General features: G+C 40.2%; 2 protein-coding genes across 2 annotated transcripts in view; both read right to left on the bottom strand.

The window, feature by feature from the left end:
• The window catches only part of LOC125886329 (hemicentin-2-like), a 131,198-nt gene extending 120,469 nt beyond the window's left edge, over window positions 1-10,729 (bottom strand). The window contains exons 1-3 of the mRNA XM_049572443.1: window positions 9,841-10,729; window positions 3,539-3,862; window positions 128-343 (exon numbers count right to left, since the gene is read on the bottom strand). Coding sequence (XP_049428400.1) covers window positions 128-343; window positions 3,539-3,862; window positions 9,841-9,895 — 595 coding nt within the window. The 5' untranslated portion in view covers window positions 9,896-10,729. The remainder of the gene's footprint in view (window positions 1-127; window positions 344-3,538; window positions 3,863-9,840) is intronic.
• Window positions 10,730-12,856: 2,127 nt separating this feature from the next.
• LOC125886328 (sialoadhesin-like) overlaps window positions 12,857-20,620 on the bottom strand; it is a 182,051-nt gene continuing 174,287 nt past the window's right edge. The window contains exons 15-19 of the mRNA XM_049572442.1: window positions 17,917-18,177; window positions 16,575-16,656; window positions 16,413-16,467; window positions 14,015-14,157; window positions 12,857-13,836 (exon numbers count right to left, since the gene is read on the bottom strand). Coding sequence (XP_049428399.1) covers window positions 13,767-13,836; window positions 14,015-14,157; window positions 16,413-16,467; window positions 16,575-16,656; window positions 17,917-18,177 — 611 coding nt within the window. The 3' untranslated portion in view covers window positions 12,857-13,766. The remainder of the gene's footprint in view (window positions 13,837-14,014; window positions 14,158-16,412; window positions 16,468-16,574; window positions 16,657-17,916; window positions 18,178-20,620) is intronic.

Raw genomic sequence — 20,620 nt, 5'->3', positions numbered from 1 at the left:
GTCAGAATCATTAAATTTGAAGCATATTAAATAAAGTGGGTAATCAACTTTGATTGATGGACACCCACAATCGTTACCTTGGGCCAGAGTTTCACATTTTGTTTATGACACAGTGAAGTAGACTCACACAGTGTAGGAGAGCGGTAATCCTCATGTCCCTTCAAAGCACAGGAGATGTTGTCTCCAGGATTTAAAAAGCCTGAATATGAATTGGTTTGTTCAGGAACTTCCTGTCCATTCTTGAACCAGACAAAAGAAAGAGGTGTGCAGGTTGTCTGACACTTCAGTTTTGCCTCAGTATTAGATGGATTGACCGTTATCTCGTTTACGAGCAGCTGGAGTTCTGGATATGTGAGGAGTACACAGAGTCATCGGTTAATAGAAACACACCTCAAAAACCTCACACTAAAAAAATACATAGGGAGTCTAGTAACTAAAACATATGGCTGACCTGAAGTTTGACTGGATTACTAAAGTACTTCAGATCATATTATCAAAATCAGTTTCATATAAACTTGTTCTACATTACTTATTCAGCAGTGTTGGTCAGTCCACCATTTTTATTCAGGCTGAAATATATCGATGGATCACCATGAAATGCTGCAAAAACATGCACAATCCTCAGAGGACGACACCACTGACTTTGATGACCCCCTGACGTTTTATCCAGCATCACTTTGAGGATCACATTTATGCTTTTAAAGGTCCAGTGTGTAGGATTTAGGGGTATACAGTATATTGGTATATTTTATATCAATAAAGAGCTACATTTTACTGATAGGAAATCAGCTCTGACATCTTGTCGAGTACATTTCTTTTTTGTTGTAAAATGCTTTTAGGCCCTATTTTAAAGGTCCAGTGTGTAGCATACAGCAGAATACATTGCCAGTGGAATATAATATAATTTCTTCAGTTGTTAATCCCCTGAAAGTAACAACTGTTGTGTTTTTGTTACCTAAGAATGAGCCATTTATGTCTACATGGGAAGCAGGTCCTCATCTACCGATATAAGAGTCAAATATGTTCTTTAACCAACCAGACATTAATTGTAGCCACCATGTGTACACTGGGTGTCTCCAGAGATGGGCAAAAATACATCAAAATGTATTTTGACACAAAATATAAAATATCCCTCAAATAAATGTATCAAAATAAAATACATGTATTTTGTATTTTCAAATACAGAAAATACTTTTTTTCTTTTTCTTTTTAGCAGCAACCCGCAGCTCTATAGGTCACTCTGTTGGTCGGTCAGTCCACAAAGCTTTTCGTGAATAACTCAAAAAGTCCTTGACCAAAATGCTCAAAATTTGCATACTGCAACTAGAGACCATGAGTAACTGTACCAGAAAGAACAACCATGATTTATCCATTCATGGCGTGATAGTAGCAAATTTGGTCGCAGCTATTGTAAATTTACGCTTGTTTTCTCACAATTTGGTATAGCAGAGTATTCAGGTTTGGGCTATAGGCTACCCTAAAATATTATTTATTGATTCAGATTTAGATTCAGACAAATTTATTGATCCCACGTGAGGCAATTCATTGTAGCATACTCATTCCAAGCATCAACCACAACAACATACAATTCCCTATGTTATTTTTAAGTTTAAAAAAAAAACATATAGATAAAAAAAAAATTTAAAGTAAAAAATATTGTTACATCTGATAATATAAGAATGTGTCAGCTATTATTATTGTTTTTTGATTCGTGGAGGACGTTTTTTGAGTATTTTAAATACAAAATTATTTCACTCAAAAGTATTTTGTTACAAATTACATTTGCTTTTTATCAGCCTTATCAAATACAAATTACAAAATATTCAAATGTAATTGAAATACGTATTTTAAATACAAGTAATAGAAATACTGCCCATCCCTGGGTGTCGCTGCACTGGTGTCTTGGGCCTTAGCAATACAGGCAATAAAGGCTCCGCTGTGGTGCGGAGGATTTGTTGGTAGCACTGAAAGTTGTGTGCGATGGAAATAAAGAAATGGACTTTCTGCAACCAAGGCCTGCAGATCCTTTTTCTGAACGCAACACACATCACAACAAAGGGATGCACGGCATCAAATCAAAGCAAGCGCATCAGTCCGGTCAGGCCAGGTTAGAGAGCTGTAAGTCAAAGCCTTAGCTCCTACATTTATTAGTCAAACACCCTTTGCGCTTCCAGCACAAAACACCGGACATCAACAGTGACCTTCTTACCGATGTCGCTGAGCCCAAGACACCAGCACAGTGACACCCAGTGGTTAAAGAACATATTTGGCTCTTATAACGGGGATCGGCATGTTGCTAGGACGTGTTTCTACTGTAGCCCATTGCGGACAAAGCAGAGGGTCGTCAACACTGCCCAGAAATTTATCGGCTGTCCTCTCCCCTCCATGGAAGAGCTGTACAGTTCCTGCTGCCTCAAAAAGCCCAGAACATTCTGAATGACCCATCCCACCCAGGACACCGCCTGTTTGATCTACTACCCTCAGGCTGAAAATACAGGACCGTTAAAACAAGAATAAACAGGTTAGAAAACAGCTTTTATCCAAAAGCGATAACGGCACTAAACGAATGCACTGAGGCTCGACTGGAAAAATGCTTGATTGCAATACAAGGGCTAGATCCCCTCCATGGTTGTTTTTGCAGTGTGTTTTTTAAGTGAAATATTCATTACTGTTTACTTTACCTTTTCACTATATAATTATTGTTTTCACCATTTTTTGTTTTTACTTATATTAGCACTGATGATGTTGCATTCATCTTTGTTGTACATGTACAGTGACATTAAAGACATTCTTTTCTGTTCCTTTCTAATCAAACACTGGCTCAAAATAGATCTATTCACGTTTTTGCGTAGTTAGCAGCCCCTTCGCAATGAGCAGTGTTGGAAAAACACAGATTATATAATGTTAAACTGCTTTATTCAGTGTTTTTACCAGTTTAAATCGCCGGGTCTGTTTGTTTGGGAGAGGAAGAGAACTCTCAGTAAAAACCTCCTGAATGTCTGGAGAAAAAAAGATGCACACACATTGGCAGGTGCATGATCAGAGGCCCGTGTCCAACATGCCAAACAGCGTTGGAGAAACGCTGATATGAATCGTGTCATTGCTTTAATCAGTGTTTCTACCAGTTTAAATCACCAGGTCCGTTTGTTTTATGGAGGAAGAGACCTCTGCAGATATATTCAGCTCCTGGTAAAAACCTCCTAAACAACAAACACGGAAGGAATTCTAACCTGGTAAAGTTTCAGCTCGTTGCAATCTGCAATGCTCGCTGCTAGATTCCACTAAATCACCCTTAATCTTAAACACTGGACCTCTAAGTGACTCACTTTAAAGGATTTCCAATTAATTTTGGCGTGCACTTAGCTATTCCTGCGTTAAAATCATAGTGTTTTTAATTTGAAGTAATGCTATGCTGAATCTCCTCATAGTTAACTGTCAACATACACATAAGCCAACACACACACACACACACACACACTTGTACGATGTTTGTAACATGCTCCACATTTGAAACAAAATAAATACACCTTTATGTTACCTGTGACAGACAAAGTGACTCCAGGTGCACCAGTATAAGCATTTCTTGGTGTTGTTGTGAACCTGAAATAGTACGGAGCTGAGTCGCCCCCGGTCAGGTTTGTGATTCTCAGAGTGCAGTTGTTCTCATAACAGTCATATTCCACACGGCCTGTGTAGTCTGAGTCGCTGTCCAAAGGGACTTTATCTGATTTAGTAAACCAGAATGCCTTATCTACTGTATAAGGTGATGGGTACGTATAGGTGCAGTGCATTTCCACTGTTGATCCTTTGGTGGCACAGACCTGAGTAGGAGCAAAAGTCACTCCCCATTGACCCTGTACCCCTGTAAGACAGAGCACAGCAGAAACCACAATCAGACTCATCAACAGACGACAGAGTTTAAATTTTGTGGAAGTGCTTCATGTTTTAAACCTGCTGGAAAACTGAACTACATTCCCCAGAATAAATAACAGCTCCAACCAGCATCATCAACAGAGATGTTAGCATAAAGTCTGTATCATGTTCATTAGTTCAAACAGACTACTGTTTGTTTGTGAGGTGTGAAACTTAACTTTACTCTGTGCATGTCTGGCTTGTTCTCCTTTCTGAATAAAGTTTAGATGTCTGATAGGACTTTATTATTTGGGGTTTACTCCTGATGTTAGATGCTGCCTCTGAATTATTCCATGAGTTTGGGTCCCAAAGATTTAAAGGGAAAAAAACTGCCAATATTGTTTTCAGTGGGTAAGAACATTAATCCAGGTACTTTAACATTAAGTAAAATAAAACTGAAAAAAATAAAATAAAAATGCATTTTTAAAATATTTTCAACTGTGTTCTGTTCAACTATAGTCATTTTCGCATTCCCATTCTGACCATATCTCATATTCAATACTCAATAACTACATAAATCTTGGAGGTTTTGTTTAAGGAGCATTAAAGGAAATTAAAAAAAACTTTTTGGTGAAAATAGTATGATTTATGTGTCCCTAAGTTTTATGTTCCACCCTGTCACACCAATATTTTTCTACACAAAAAGACGCCAGTAAGAAGAAATTACATCATTTAAGGGTTTAGAACATTTTTGGTACATTTTTCTTTCAAAATTTCTCTGTCAAGCAAAACATATCCATCCCTCATGCAAAAAACAAACAAAAAAACATGGGGAAAACTATTTTTTAATGATACTTTAAAAATGCATTTGTATAAAACTTGATTTTACATTTAACTGCATTCTAAATCTAATGTTAGTTTTGACCACACAGAGAATTTTGGCTCTATTACTTTGAATATTTCCAACCCATCACTGGCTGATATCTGGATATAATGGGTAAAACAGTTTCCATAAAATGACACATGTATAAGAGCTGGCTCACAGTAAGGTTCAAAATATAAAAACTAGCTATCAATAAGGTGCAAAACATAGAACAAAATAAACAGTAAGGTGCAAATAGGTGCAACCAATGAAGCTAAGCAATGAGCTAATATGCTTGCTCACAAATTTAGCATGTGTTCAGTTGATGTGAAGATCTTTTAAGAGCATTTTGCACTCTGCTGTCTACTGCCCACTAATGGCGCTCCTATAGGAAAAGCAACATGCGAAGACTTAATGTGCCCTATAATGATGCCATGAGACTACTTCTTAAACTTCCACAATGGTGTAATTATTGTAAATGTTATTGTACCTACTTGTCCTGCTTTAATATGTAATCATATATATCAATATATATGTGCAGCTCTGTCTCAGAGAATAGTATCACCCAGGCCTTAGCTGAGCCTATCCCAGCTGACACTGGGTGAGAGGCAGGGTTCACTCTGGACAGGTCACCAGACTATCACAGGGCTGACACATAGAGACAGACAACCATTCACACTCACATTCACACCTACGGACAATTTAGAGTCACTAATTAACCTGCATGTCTTTGAACTGTGGGAGGAAGCTGGAGCACCTGGAGGAAACCCACGCTGACACAGGGAGGACATGCAAACTCTGCACAGATGGGCTCCCCCATCCTGGGATTTGAACCCCCCACCCAGGGCAGGGCCGTCGCAACCGGACAGGCAAACTAGGCAATTGCCTAGGGCCCCGAGCTGGAAGGGGGCCCCAGAGACGGCTGACATTGGTCCATATCAATGACAATATGATGGAACCCCCATAGACACTGCAACAACGACAACACGTTGGAATCCCCCATAACGGGGCCCCGAAAAGCTGCTGCTTGCAAGTAGCTAAGTAGGGTGACCAGACGTCCTGCATTGTGCGGGACTGCACAGCATTTCTGTCTCTCTTCACGCGTCACACAAATTGAGACCATGTCCCGGATGATTGGTTGCCACCCACGCTAGCATTGTTGGAGTACTGTAGTACTACGGTACCTCACGGTACCACTACTGGGGGTTAAGTTCAAAGTCCAAGGTGCTTCTTGCCTGGGGCCCCCAGAGTGTCTTCAAACAGCCCTGACCCAGGGTTAAAATCAGGAACCTTCTTGCTGTAAGGTAACGATGCTAACCACTGTAGCACTGTGCCACCTTAATGATTTCCTAAATAATGTCACAATGTTCCTTAAATCTTTCTGATAAAAGTCTAATAAGTTAGTGTGTGTGTGTGTGTGTGTGTGTGTGTGTGTGTGTGTGTGTGTGTTTAAAAACAGAAGGTCTCGTCTTCAGTTTCATGTCTTTTCTGTTTACATATTCATAACACAGATTATTCTGTGGGTCTTGAAAGATGAGTGATCAACAGTGTTGGCGGTAGATGGCAACTTTAAAAATTATGATCTGGCGGGGAAAGTGTTAATAACAAAACAACAGGGGACTTCGATTTTCAAGCATCTACAGAAAATGAACTGTGTTATTACTGAAGCGAGGGTCCTAAGGACAGAGGGATGCTGTAAAGCCCTCTGAGGCAAATTGTGATTTGTGATATTGGGCTTTATAAATAAAATCGATTGATTGATTGATTGATGATTGAAGTAGTGGAACTTTGTCAGCGGCTTTTCTTCAATAAAGGCAAGTCTAATAATACAGCAGGGAGGAAGAGTAAAAGCAGGAACAGCCACTGTGAGATGTTGACAAAGAGCTGCAGACAACAGGCTCTTACTGCACCTATGCAAACAGCTCACCTCCAACAGGTAAACTTCTTCTACCTGCCCGGCTGTGTGATGAAAAAACACATGCAACATTAAATAAGAGGGGACTTTAGCTGTGAATCAGCCCGCTGCTTTTAAACGTCATCACTCAGGACGAGCCATCACCAGTTTAAGACACATCTTCAAGCAGGCAGCCCTGTTGTAATGGAGACCAGTTTATATGGGACTGATAGAAAGTTTTAATGTTTGGTAGTGAAACTACACTCTTACATTTGTAAAACTTGAGTACTGCTTTGCACCTCTGTAACACCATCGGACTCGCAACTGGTATGAAAAAAATCTAAATCCATGCAGCAGAAGTTTTTTTTAATAATTCAAAGCATTTGTGTTGTTAAACATAAGAGACATGCGCTATAGCCTTCTCTTCCCTCCTAGCTCGACGCCTCATCCTTCTCAGGTGGAAGGCGACTACACCTCCGTCTCACACACATTGGGTTAAGAGTGTTATGTCCCACCTTAAGCTGCAGAAGTTTAAGTTTACCATACGTGGCTCCACTCGGAAATTCTTTAAGATGTGGCAACCATTCCTGGATTACTTTGAGAAACAATTCCCCTCTAGCAATTTAGGATAGCTCCTGACCCCCCACCCCTACCTAAGACCTTTTAAGTTATTTTATATTTTATGGGACTCTTTTTTTTATTATTATTATTTTATTTTATTTTTGTTATATTTATTAATTTTTATTTTATTATTATTATTTCATTTTATTTATTATTATTATTATTATTATTATTATTATTTATTTTATCTTTATTCATTTTTATTTTTTATTATTATTATCTTTATTTATGTATATATTTTAATTAATTAATTTTCTCCTTTAACTCTGTGTGTGTGTGTGTGTGTGTGTGTGTGTGTTAATATGTAAAACTGTAAGGTAAGGCCTGTGTAAGGTCATGTCGTTATTGTCTGTATTGTGTTTATTGTGGTCTTTTGTTATGGAAACTCCAAATAAAAACAGTTAAACATAAAAACATAAACATAAACATAAACATAAAAACAATAAACATAAGAGACACACATTAATGTTTTGGGCGTGTTTGTTTTAAGTCAGGCAGGCCATTAATAATAATAATAATAATAATAATAATAGTAATAATAAATAAATTAAAAAAACAGACTTATTCTGCATCATGTTCATCTCTGTTTATTTGCATGTCTACTTCCTTCTTTGTCTCTACCGTGTCCTATTGAAAGGGAAAATAAAAATAAAGGTCATGACTTTCATGCTGTTGTTTTGCATTAAGCAAATGTTACACTGAGCAAAAGTGTATGCTTAGTTAAACACTGTTTGAATTCACAGTACTGAGGAACAGTGGAAAAAGTGCACATTCTTTCTGTAGTTAATCTCTGTGCACAGGGACAACAAACAGTCTGAAGGTGCAGTGGAGGAACAGGCTTAGTACATGGAGAAAAAGACAAAGTCAGAACAAGAGAAAAGGTGTCTGCCATTAAAGGGATAGTTCACATTTTTGAAGTGGGGTTGTATGGGGTCCTTATCTATAGACAGTATGTGTCAGTGCCAGTGTAGAATAGTCACTATCAGTTAAAGTGCATGCAGACGTGAAACGAGAAAATTAAGCCTTTATATCGTTCTCTTCAAAGCCAAACTCCATTGAGAAAAACAGTGGTTTACCGTTGTTGTACACAGGAGCTGCATCACATCAGTTATTTTGTTTGTGTTATTGTGTTACTTTGAAGTTTAAAAGGGTTACTTCACATTCACCAAAGTCACACAATAACAAAAAATAACCAACTGATCAAAGTAGCGGTCGACCAGAAGCCTCCATGTTCAGCAAGCTAAAATTACTGCTTTTCTCATTGACGTCTGGTGGCTCTGACGAGAGCATACGAGGGGGAACTGAAGCCATTAATGACTTCCCCCTTCAAAACAGGCTGCCTGGCGAGGAGGTAAGGTGGCGATAACACTCTCAATATAGCACACACATAAACTGATATTGATTTCTTTTTAGGCGACTAAAATGTTGCCAACCCCCCCACCACAGCGGTAGATTGTTTCACTTCCGTGTTGGCACTCCTGCCTGTTCCTCCAAAATTAGGGCGTGTTGACTGACATCTACTGTGCGACTACACTGGCTACTGTATGGATAAGTAACCCACTTCAAAAATCCAATCTGTCCCTTTGAAGTAAATACAAACTATGTTCAATTAAAGATGGTGCAGGAAGTCTTCCTCCCTCACTGACTGCAGTGCTGCAACCCTGTCTGGATTAACCCATTAGGGCTCTCGGGGCAATAATAATCTTTCTTGGTGGGAGAATATCATGTGTTTTGTTGCTTTGCTTCATTTAGCTTTCCTACCATCCAATGGGTTTGTATTTTGAACATTCTTCCCATAACACTTTTTATGATCCACTTGCTAAAGTACGGGAGACAGCGATCAAGGACTCCAAGGACATCCATTTGTTCTTATACACACTTTCAATATATGCATGCAAAATGTGGAAAAGCCAAAAGTTAAAAAAAAAACAAACAGTGGTGATCAAGTTTGTATGTCAAAATAAGCAAAATGGAACCAAACAAAAGTGCAATATTCATCTTGTTGTGCATTTTTTTACATGTGCACTACATTTGGATGGAAACCTGGCACATATTTTAAGAGCAGTTTTGCTGACTGTAGATACTTCATACAGTTAAGATATCGGAGGTTTTCCATGGTGTAACTTCACAGTGCAGCATGACATGACATTTTTTCACAAGGGAAATTAAATTCCTGGGTTTTAAGCAGAGTGTTGCATTCACTTGTTAAGACTGATTCATTCTGCAACACTCAACTTAGGGTGTTGTGTTCATTCATGTGGAATCGCACCATAGAAAACCACAGCACGTTGATTGTCTGTCACCCCACTGACCTTGCTGTCTTAAAATATACAAAAAAGCACACAAAAATATGCAAGAGTGAAATCTGAGGACTTAAGCTATTGCAATAATAAAACCACTGTGTGCTTAATAGTGACATTAAAAAACAACCTGGGAGAGAAACACAAACGCAAGATGTCTTGTTCAGAGAGGCAGAGTGTGGACTGGATGAAAGCTTTTAAAGACATGAGTGATATCACAGGTTGAAGCTGAGGTAAAAACAAACTCCCTCATAGAATATGTTTCAGTTAGGTGCTAAATGACCTACAATGTAAATGTAGATTCACAGTACCTGAAACAGAGAGAAGGAAGACGACAAATCCACCAGCCGCTGTTGTTAAACCCATAGCTGCTCCTCTCGTCTCTATATCTGGCTTCAGAGACAATAAAACATCATCAGGTGAATACTGTACACAAGAAGTAAACCAGGAGGGAGAGATGTGTTTGTCTTGATGGATAACTCTCTTCTGTCAACACCCTGATCTCTGGCTTCTGCCTACTGACCACAACCAGTCCGCTCATGTTCCTCTTTACAGTATATTATTAACATGCATGATATCAGGTTAGGTGAAAGGACACAGCTAATTTGTTATTATGCAAACTACGTATGAATAATATTAAAAAGAGCTTGGGAGAAAAACCTATGGGACAAAAGCCGGTGACTAAACTCACACCAACACACAAACACTCTGCAGTTTAAAATTAGGTGCTGCTGCTGTGAGAGGAGTTACTTATTTGTGTAGTCTTTACTGTTGCATCACTGTAAGGCACTTTGAATTGTTTCTGTACGGGACTGTGTGATTAAAATAAACTTGCCGATTGTGGTCAGTCGCTCACACACTCAGGGAAGTTGCATTCTGCAGTAACAGTGACGTCATGGTGGAGAGGAGGTTGCTTGGCATGGGCTTCTTTTTCGATATTTGTTCATAAGTGTAAAAAGTGGGTTTTTCCTTATCTGAATCGAGGGTCTCAGGACAGAGGCTGCTGAATGCTGTGCAGACTATAAAGCCCTTTGAGGCATATTAGGTATCTAAATACATTTGACTTGAACTTGTCATGTTTGACAGAGAGGAAACTGTAATCAATGTAGCTTTTTATTCAGTTCCTCTGTTGACTGATTTTATTAAACAGACATGTTGTGGATATCACTTTGTTCGGAAACTCAAGCTTTACAAAATCCGTCTGTGACACCACACACCAGGGTCAGCATTTACATAGAGGGTTTGCCATATACTTTATGATAACTTTGTTAAAGCTGGGGTACGTAGTTTTATTTCATAGTAATTGAGTAAGAGAAAAACTAGACTTCTGCACCTCGTCTTGGCTCTGTTTCAGACACCAGAACATCTAGCCTGTGACAGGAGACTTTGGCACATCACAGGTCACTTCAGAGAGAGGGCGTTACTATCGGCTGTTCTACATATGCACATGCATGTCCCTTTGGTGAAAGCCTGATTCAATGGCGAAGAATCCTGCAGCGAGAGTTGATATTCCAGCATTAGCAACAACTGCCTTTAGACGCTTTGCTTAACTACAGACTGATGACTTTCTCCCTGATTTTGTGTTTAGATGGGCGGATACAATTTCAGAGTTTAAAAAACTCCCTATGTTGCAGAACCAATAGTAAATCTGCAGGGCGGTCCTTTGGTGGCTCGCTGAACTCTTGTGCTCGTAAACATAGTCCGACTAGAAACATGTGTAGTGGTACAAAATGGCTCAAGTCGCTGTAAGTCCTTCATTTCCACAACCTTGTGGACTGAGCACACATTTGATAAAACAAAGTTAAATCTCTTGGCATCCATTTTCAAGCTCTCTGTGTGTTTGTTTCCTTGCGGACGAGAAAAGGGGGAGCACACATTTCCGGGAGGGCGTGTCCTTTTCAAAAATGCAAGAGGCGTTGCTTTGTTGCCGGCCGTTTTCGCCGGTGTGTTAAACACAATTTAGAAAGGAGTGTTCCCAGACTATCAGAAGGCGGAGATCTCTGATTGTCTGGTGGCGAGACTACAACTGCCTACACTGCAAAACAACCCAAAAAAGGAAGGCAGATAGACGATAAGACGACTTATCAAAAAGAGAGTTTGACAATAAACAAAACAAAATGTGTCAACCATAGACTGTATCAACCAAAGACTGTATAAAAATATGGACATAGTCACCGTTATGTAGTCCTTTGGTTTCTGAGGAGCGGGTTTGAAGCTCAAAGTAGGCGGCTCTGGCTGTCGCCATCTTGTCAGTGTCTGACTCCGCCCAACTCCCGGCCAATCAAAAATGGGCAAAGAGACGGGCCAAATGAAGCCTGGTTGCTTAAACGCGTCCACCTCGCTTGAAGCTGCGAAGTTAGCTAAGGCTAACAAGCTACGCTACTTTGGCTAGCCCTGTGATGTTGGCTGCTCCCACTTGGTCCCAGCTCCCTCACGAAACATAATATCCAAAAGGCACAAACACGGCTGAGAGGTCAGGTTCAATGACTTGCGAAATAGCTGAGATGACGCCTAGCAGACAGACAGCAGCTAGCTAGCCACCCGTGATGGCGCCACCTGTCACTCAAAGTGACCACTCCCTTAATTATGCGCAACTTTTAGCCTTAATAAAATTTAAATGGATGAGTTATAAAAAAAAAAAATCACCCCCTGTACAGTTGTCATGAAAGGGTAAGTTAGCTATAGAGACCAAAACCATTTTTTGTACCAGGCTGTAAACATGTTTATTTCTGCTGTAAAGTTGAGCATTTTAACATGGGGGTCTATGGGGATTGACTCGCTTTTGGAGCCAGCCTCAAGCGGCCATTCAACGAACTGCAGTTTTTAGCACTTCCGCATTGGCTTCACTCATCATCCCTGGAGGGTGCTGCTTGGTATCAACGTGACAGCAAAGTGTTTCAGAGATGGAAAGACCATGTTGCTTCCTTCTGCTAACCAGAGCCAAAGGCTCATGGCTGTGGCCTCAAGTTTGTGTAGCTACTGTTAGGGAGAGCCTTGAACCACAGGGTGTCCTGGCCACAGCAAAACCAATCTTATGCAAACTTTTTTGCTGCCATTACACTTAAAAACACAGACTGATTTTTTTGCTCATCAACTTTGAGGAACAGTGAAATGATGTGGTTTTGTACAGTGAACTACTGAAAGACAACATGAGCACAACCAGTGCACTGTGGTGACCTACTGAACTTTAGACTGGAGTTCACCCCTCCGCTGATTTCCATAGTAAAATAATGACAGATAAATCCTTGCTGTAAAAAGAAGGTGCAGTCATGTAATGCAACTCGTCATGTTTATAATTAAAAACTTTGCATTTTCCCAGAGCGGTGCCTTACATCCTGATTCATGCTGAGTGTTTTATGCCTGATGCAAATTTGTCGGCTCACAATAGGTTGTCCAATCATGCACTTTTTGGATAGCAAAACTGTAACCCAAAGAGTTCTTTATTACTCAGTCCAACTTCTCATTTTCATCAGTCCAAAATAATTGAGGCTTTTTGTTTTGTATTCTTACAAAAGGTGCACGCAGGTTAACATATATAGTATGGCTAAGATGGTCATGTAGCTTGCTGAAGTGTGCACTGCTGCATTCTGCAAAATCACAGGGTGAAATATGATTTTTAGTCCAGTTCTATCACTTCATGTGTGTGTGTGTGTGTGTATGTGCGTGTGTGTGTGTGTGTGTGTGTGTGTGTGTGTGTGTGTGTTTTAAGAGGATAACTACCAAACTGACTCAAAACTTTAGAAGTCAGAGAATAAAAAACATTCCAACCTTGTACTTTTTTGCTGTTATTGTTGTTTTAAGAAAAAGCAAACAGGATACAGACAAAAACGACAGAGCAGAGGATAAATGCATGACGTTAAGGAAACAAAGAAGTATAGAATAAAACAGGTGGGCATATCATGTTAAAGGGGAACTAATGTTTTTTTCAACCTGGGCCCTATTTTCTGATCTGCTTTTGTCTAAATGAGTGATAGGATGTTCAATATGTGACATTTCTCCAGTACGAAGCTAGGGCTGACCGGCCTGCAGCCCATGAGCACGTGCTATATTAAATAATAGGGCACTCAGACAGCGTCAAACAACGTCAAAATACATCCACTAAAAGTGCATTTTTTCCACACAGATAGCTTTAATCTGTGCTTTAATGCCTGCACTGAGAAGAAGCATGTTTTAAACTCAACCTGGTTTCCTTTCATAAAGATCTTTAAGAAAATATATGTCATGAATGCAGAGTGGACTAGGGATTTCTTTTTTTGTTGACTGTGCTGTACAACGCAGCTGGATCCTCCACAGCTTCCTGATCGGACCTGAGAGAAAAATAAAATTAAATTGAAGGGATTCTAAGAGATACTGTACAAACATACACAGACACAAAGAGCTCAGCAGTGATCACAAAAGGTCAAAACACAGTGCAAGGCCAAAGTGACAAAATCATTATTGTTTTCAAGCCAAACAGATGCTGTTGTTGTGTGAGAAACTGCTCACCTCGAGGCCAGACTGGCATTGTCACATTTTACAACAGCGTACACGACGTTCTCTGCTTCTACGTATCGTCTGGGCTGAGCTGGGTTTTTGGAAAAGCGGACAGTGGCATAGTGAAGTTCGTTCGGCTGCTCTGCTAGTTGTAACTGTGGACATTGAAAAAATAAGATTATTCATTTTATGTATGTAGACGAAAGGCTCCTGTCACTTATCAAGACAGTAGGTAAGTTTTCAGTCAAAGCCTGTGATTATTTTGTTTAGCGAATACTGCCTGTTAACACTGTCAAGGTGGGACGCATTTTCAGTGCAGTACACCAAACTTTACCAGAATTTTCGGTGTTGCTCTTGACTCAGGAGACGCTCCTGACTGGGACATAACAGCCATGCTCGAGATGAGCTAGGCCTGTGCAGATTTGATCACTGGCAACTGCCGCACAATGCATGCCGGTTAGTTTTGTGTCCGACTTCATCCAGACTTGCTCTGATGTATTACAAAAGTGGACGGCGATTGTTGACTCAACAATATGACGTCTTAGATTCACTTTTAATTTTTGTTATATTTCAGAGATTTAAATATTATACAATTTAAATATTATTACATAAAATATAGCCAACAGCTAGTGGGCTGTTATTAGCGATTGCTGTTTATCAGAAACTTTGAGCTCCCTGGCAATTTCCCTCCAGCCAGCTGCCCCCTTAGTAAGGTTTTTGTAGTGAAACAAGGAGGATGTATGAATAATTCCTCATTTCAACGTCACGAATCAGCTGTTCATCAATTGCAGCAATTTCAACGTGAGCAACAGGAATAAACAGAAATAGGGCGTCCGACAAATGTTCAGCTCAAAACAGCACTTCCAACCAGTAAGGACACTTCTTTCGTCGGCTCTTAATCCAAATGTTGCCACATTGGTGCAGTTTTAGTTTTCTTGAGAGACTAACTCTGCTGTGCCTCCTCCCGTCACCCAAAAAACACATCAACTTTTTAGTAAACCAACACAACGTGCAGCAGTACACTAATGCAAGTTGGATTCAGCACCTAGACAGCGTCGGCACAGGTTGCTGATGTCGGCTACTTTTTGTTTGCGGCAGGGGTCGCGTTAACCGGATATTCTCAGTCATTGACCGGGTTTTTACAACAATGACTGGAAAATCTGAAGGCCGTCGGTCATTTGACCGGTTGCAATTACCACCCCTGCCCACTTGGCGGCGGAGTGCACAGTCAGTGGTTTAAGTGGCTGCCGTTTTCACACTGCAAAGAAAAAGTCATTGATCTGCTTCATGTAGCGTTGTTACGGCCTGGACACACCAGATGCGTTAGTGCCGCAGAAGTCCTGCGAGTATACTCGCAGGCGCTTGACTGTCCACACAGGCAGCACATTTCTCCTGCGCTCTCCGCGCCAGTTAAACATCGACTCCACTCGTCTGTTCCCGTCAGTACTCGTTTTTTCACTTCAACAGGTCATTTTAAACATGGGTAAGTCCATATTTATGTGTTTTTTATAATTTAATGACAATTTGTCATTGCATGTCCATGTATTGATTGTGTTGGATTAACACTGAATGAATAGGGCATATTGTTCTGACCATTTTATTTATGTAGTCTGTAGGCTCAGTGACACAAAATTAAAATTGTAATGAAGTGATTAGGGTATTGAAAAATGTGTTCGATTATGCACTGTTGTGTTATTTTAAATTATAAACACGGTATTTCCATATGTTCCTCAGCGTATGCTGTTATTTTATTTTGAAAATTGGCCGGATTCTCTTGTCTTTTCTGTGTCCGACTTCCTGTTTGGTACATCCGCTCTATCCTGCTTGACAGAAGCGCTCGCGGCTCGCATGTAGACCAGACGCCGAACTGAAGCGCTGCGGTGTGTGGATGTCTGTTCATCTTTTCGTTCATGTCCTTATTAATACATACTTTATAACTTGCTTGTTGGATTTATTAAAAATGAACGAATGAAAACTAAATGTCTTTGAATATCTTTATTATCATTTAAAAATGAAAATTAAAATGACCGGTAAAAATAGATTATGACCGAATTTTTACGACCCTGTCAGTCAAAATGACCGGCGACGAAAAAGTCTAGCGCAACCTCTGGTTTGCGGTAATGTGTCACAGTGACAAACGCCGACAAACGTTCAGTCGGTTTGCATTAAATCAAGCCTGTTTAAGCTCCTCCGCAAAATCCAACTGTAGGACAAGAGGTGGGGATGTCTGTGGATGCATTAAAGAAGAGGTAGATCAAGAAGAACATGATTAATATTCCTGATTAAGGTGAAACAAAGTAACCTTAAGTTCTGCTGTATGACATTAGTGTTGTTAAGCTGAGCTACAGAGTGTAGCAGTCACAACTAAACTTTAGAGCCGCTGCAGTGCTGTTAAACTCGACATCCTCACCTGTTCCCTGGTGTCCGGTGTCTCTCCAGACGGATGCTTGGAGGCCCTCTTCTTCCTGGTCGGAAGAATTTATTTTAAAAGTTAAAGTGCAAAACTTATCTCTAAAATAAAGACATTTTGATTTTTTTCTGAACAATTATTCGGTGAAACAGAACTGCTCACATGATCCAGAGGAAGACGGAGATGAGTATGATAGCGAGAACAACAGCAGAGACTGTGGCCGCGGTTATTAATATCCATGATCCTAGAACACAGAATGGAACAAAAATGGAAAGACTGACAATTAGGGAGTGACAATAAGATACCCTGTAGATTAAAATGATTTTACAAACACATATTTAACTAAATTTTCTTTTGGGAAAATTCAGAAATTATAGCTGTCCTAATAGACAAATGGCATATGCACCTAACATCATAAACTCATTGTGTAAAATGAATTACTGTATCCACCCTGCACTGGGTCAGGTAACCCACAAAAAGGTTGTGTGACAGGTGAAAAATACATAAATTCATGGGTACATTCACGAGTAAAAATGCACCAAATGTGGGCAGGCAGCGAGTGAAATCAAAAATAATCATAGGTGCCCAAGCTGGCTGTGTGGAAGCACCGCAGCCGCTGCCTGATCAGACAACTGCATCCAGTGGCAGACTGACAAAATATGCAGAGGACATTCGTCAAACAAGGACGCAAGACGCAGCTGACTCACAGCAACGGGGCGGTTACCTTTGATATGTGGACAGATGGTTACCACAATTTGGTTTGTGTCAAATTACATTACATACACAACAAGTGGGTGCTGACTGAGCGAGTCTTTCGCACATCTGAATGGGACAGAACATTACGCTAAACAGCATACTTGCAAAACTGTTTAATCACAGGCCAGGTCACGATACCTATGTTAATGGGTCGGGACCGGATTTGACTCGGTGATGGTTACAGGTAACGGGTAGGTTCCACTACTGAGCTTTGAACAGGTTTGCAAAACTGGACCCATACAGAACTCTAGATCAGGTTTAGCAGGGTGAGGGAATCAGCAGCTACCAACTTCAGCTGTTCTTCAATGCAGGCAGGAAGATTTAACCCTTCCAGTGTCTGTCTTGTGATCTTCTGCTGGTCAGTCTGGCCCTGAATGACCCAAAACATCACCTGACTAGTATCAAGTCATTTTATGTTTGTATTTTACTTGTTGACCTCAGAGTGAGGGCAACTACAGTACAGCCAGAATATAGAAGGCCATAGGCCAACACCTGGAGACCCCCCAGCCACAACTACGAGTGTTTGTGGACACTGAACTGAGTCTGAAGCAAAGTTTAGACAAATTTTGTGAGAATATGAGAGACTAATGGAGTGAGCCTTTCATAGGGACCAACCATGGAAGACACCTAAAAATTACTCGTTAAGCGTTTCAGATGGAAGGACAGCAAACCACATCTTTTCACCTCACACAGGAAAATCAAGCCCAGATTGTGCGCCATGACTTTTGATGCAGTACAAATAACTTACCTGCTACAACAGCCAGATGTGAGGTGGAGTTATGACGTCCTCTTGTGTTCTGGGCTTCACAGTAATAATTCCCACTGTGTTCAGCTGTGACGTTAGAGATGGTGAAGATCTGTCCTGATGCTTTTGGTGAGTCTTCATCCTCCTTGTACCAGGTATAGTTAGCTGCTGGGTTAGCATCACTGCTACAGGTCAGAGTCACTGAACTGCCCTCCACTATCTCAGCAGAGGGACTCACTGACACAGAGGGAAGCTTTGGAGCATCTGGAGGAGAATATTAAGTGAGATAATTCAATAATATAGCCATTGCATGATTTTAAAGGACATTTGTATGATGAAAAACAGCACAGACTTGTGAAACTTACACTGGACATTTACAAATAGAGCAGAAGAGTTGATCTGACCATGTTGATTCTCAGACTTGCAGTGGTAACTCCCTCTGTCCGAAGAGCTGATGGAGGTGAAACGATAAATGCCTTCTGGTCCCTGAATCAGTGTTTGGTTCTCCTTGTACCAGGTATAGTTAGCTGCTGGGTTAGCATCACTGCTACAGGTCAGAGTCACTGAACTGCCCTCCACTATCTCAGCAGAGGGACTCACTGACACAGAGGGAAGCTTTGGAGCATCTGGATAGCAAAAATTAAAAAAAATAAATTATAATATATTAACATAAATTAACTAAAAATTGAAGTAGCACTACAAGTTGTATTTATAATTAAATAGTTAGTGTATGGCGTATGTGAAACAGAGATAAGAAACCTTTTCCTGATAACTTATCAGCTGTATGTTGCTTTTAAATGAGCTGTTTCACTCACATTTCACATCAGTGAAAATCAGTTTGGATGTTGTCCTCCCTACTTTGTTCTCAGCTGTGCAGTAATACTCTCCAGAGTCAGACGACTGGACGGAGCTGAAGATAAGCTTTGACTGGTTCCTGGAAGATTGGACTATCTGTGTTTGTTTACTGGGAGGAAGGCCAGGATTTCCGTTCTTGTACCAGGTAAATTTAGCTGCTGGGTTAGCATCACTGCTACAGGTCAGAGTCACTGAACTGCCCTCCACTATCTCAGCAGAGGGACTCACTGACACAGAGGGAAGCTTTGGAGCATCTGGAGGAGAAATCATAGGTTGGCAACAGTTGGTCAGAAAGGTTCAACAAAGGCTGAATAAGTTATAGGATGTATCAGTCTCCTGCAATGTGAGCAGCTCTGTGAGGCATTTGTGTGAGGCAATAAGTCACAATATGTAATACCAAGTATAAATGAAAACTCTGTAGAAGAAAAATACGAAACTTAACAACCGATCCAACAGTTTCTAAAATATTTCCAACAGACTGACTGAGCTGATATAGCCATGCCATGAAACATGCTTCTAGCATGACTATAAACATGTTGTGTTGTTCCCTTCGAAAGTCTGACATTTGTCTGTGCCACAGTGAAGAACAATGTCAGGCCTCATGTCTTTAAATGGCCAGGATTGCAACAATTCACTCCAATTCAAAGAAATTCTGTGTAACATTGCAATTTCGTCAGTCAACGCAATTTTTCTGCTATTTTGACCAATCATCACAGCTTCATGTGAGTTTCACCAATCATAGCAGTCCCCCGCATAATGTCACCAAAGTCACTTCCTTGTTTCTGGTGGGGAAGATGCAGACATGCTGCAATAACGTCTCACATTTACCACAACAAGACAATGCCCTGATGTTCTGGACATCAGCTGGGGTAAACATTTCTACCAAAAAACACACCCAGAGAATAATTAATATGCCATTAATCACCATGACAGAGGCTGTTGCAGTCACATCTACTGCACATGCTCAAAGAATCAATGTAGCTTCAATTAAATATGCTGGGTGAGTAGTTTGTGTCCTATCAACCATCAAGTCAGAAAAATTGTGTTTTTTTTATTCTGACTGGGAAAAATTGCTTCTTTTTTTTAATTTTTAAACAATCACACACAAAAAATGTAACTACTTATGCAATTTTAACTTGCAACATGCACTGCAATTTTTCAGAAAAGCTGCAGTGAAATCTCCACAACAGCCTTCGAATCCCGTATTTTAAATCAAAGAATGAGTTTCATTGATCATTTCTGACAATTTTTCAATCTTATTGTATCTTTATGTGTGGGAATTTACATCTCAAACATTTCTGAAATGTGTTGCAAAGTCTGAAGTGATGGCAGTAGACTAACTTTGGGAGGTGCAATAAATGTATCAGCTTAAATTAATTCAAATTAATCTGCTTTTTAATGAAGCGGTTTCACTCACATTTTACATTAATGGTGATGTAAGATGTCCTCCTCCCCAGCCTGTTCTCAGCTGTACAGTAATACTGTCCAGAGTCAGAGGACTGGATGGACCTCAAGACAAGCTGTTGCTCTTCACTGAGAGGTTTGCCAATTCCATTCTTCTTGTACCAGATATAGTTAGCTGCTGGGTCAGCATCACTGCTACAGGTCAGAGTCACTGAACTGCCCTCCTTCACATCACGAGAGGGACTCACTGACACAGAGGGAAGCTGTGGAGCATCTGCGGAACAATGTGTGCACAGACATATAATAATACATTTACGTAAAAATCTACATGGAAAATAATTCACATCATGAATAATGTAGAACACAGACATGTGAGCACGTACTGACACTCAGCTGCTGCAGTATGTCATATTTAAATAACTAAAGGCAGATTACTATAAACCACACA

This window comes from Epinephelus fuscoguttatus, linkage group LG3, assembly GCF_011397635.1.
Source record: "Epinephelus fuscoguttatus linkage group LG3, E.fuscoguttatus.final_Chr_v1".
Taxonomy (NCBI): Eukaryota; Metazoa; Chordata; class Actinopteri; order Perciformes; family Serranidae; genus Epinephelus; species Epinephelus fuscoguttatus.
The sequence above is the reverse complement of the archived record's forward strand: the minus strand, read 5'-3'. Positions and strand labels throughout refer to the sequence as shown.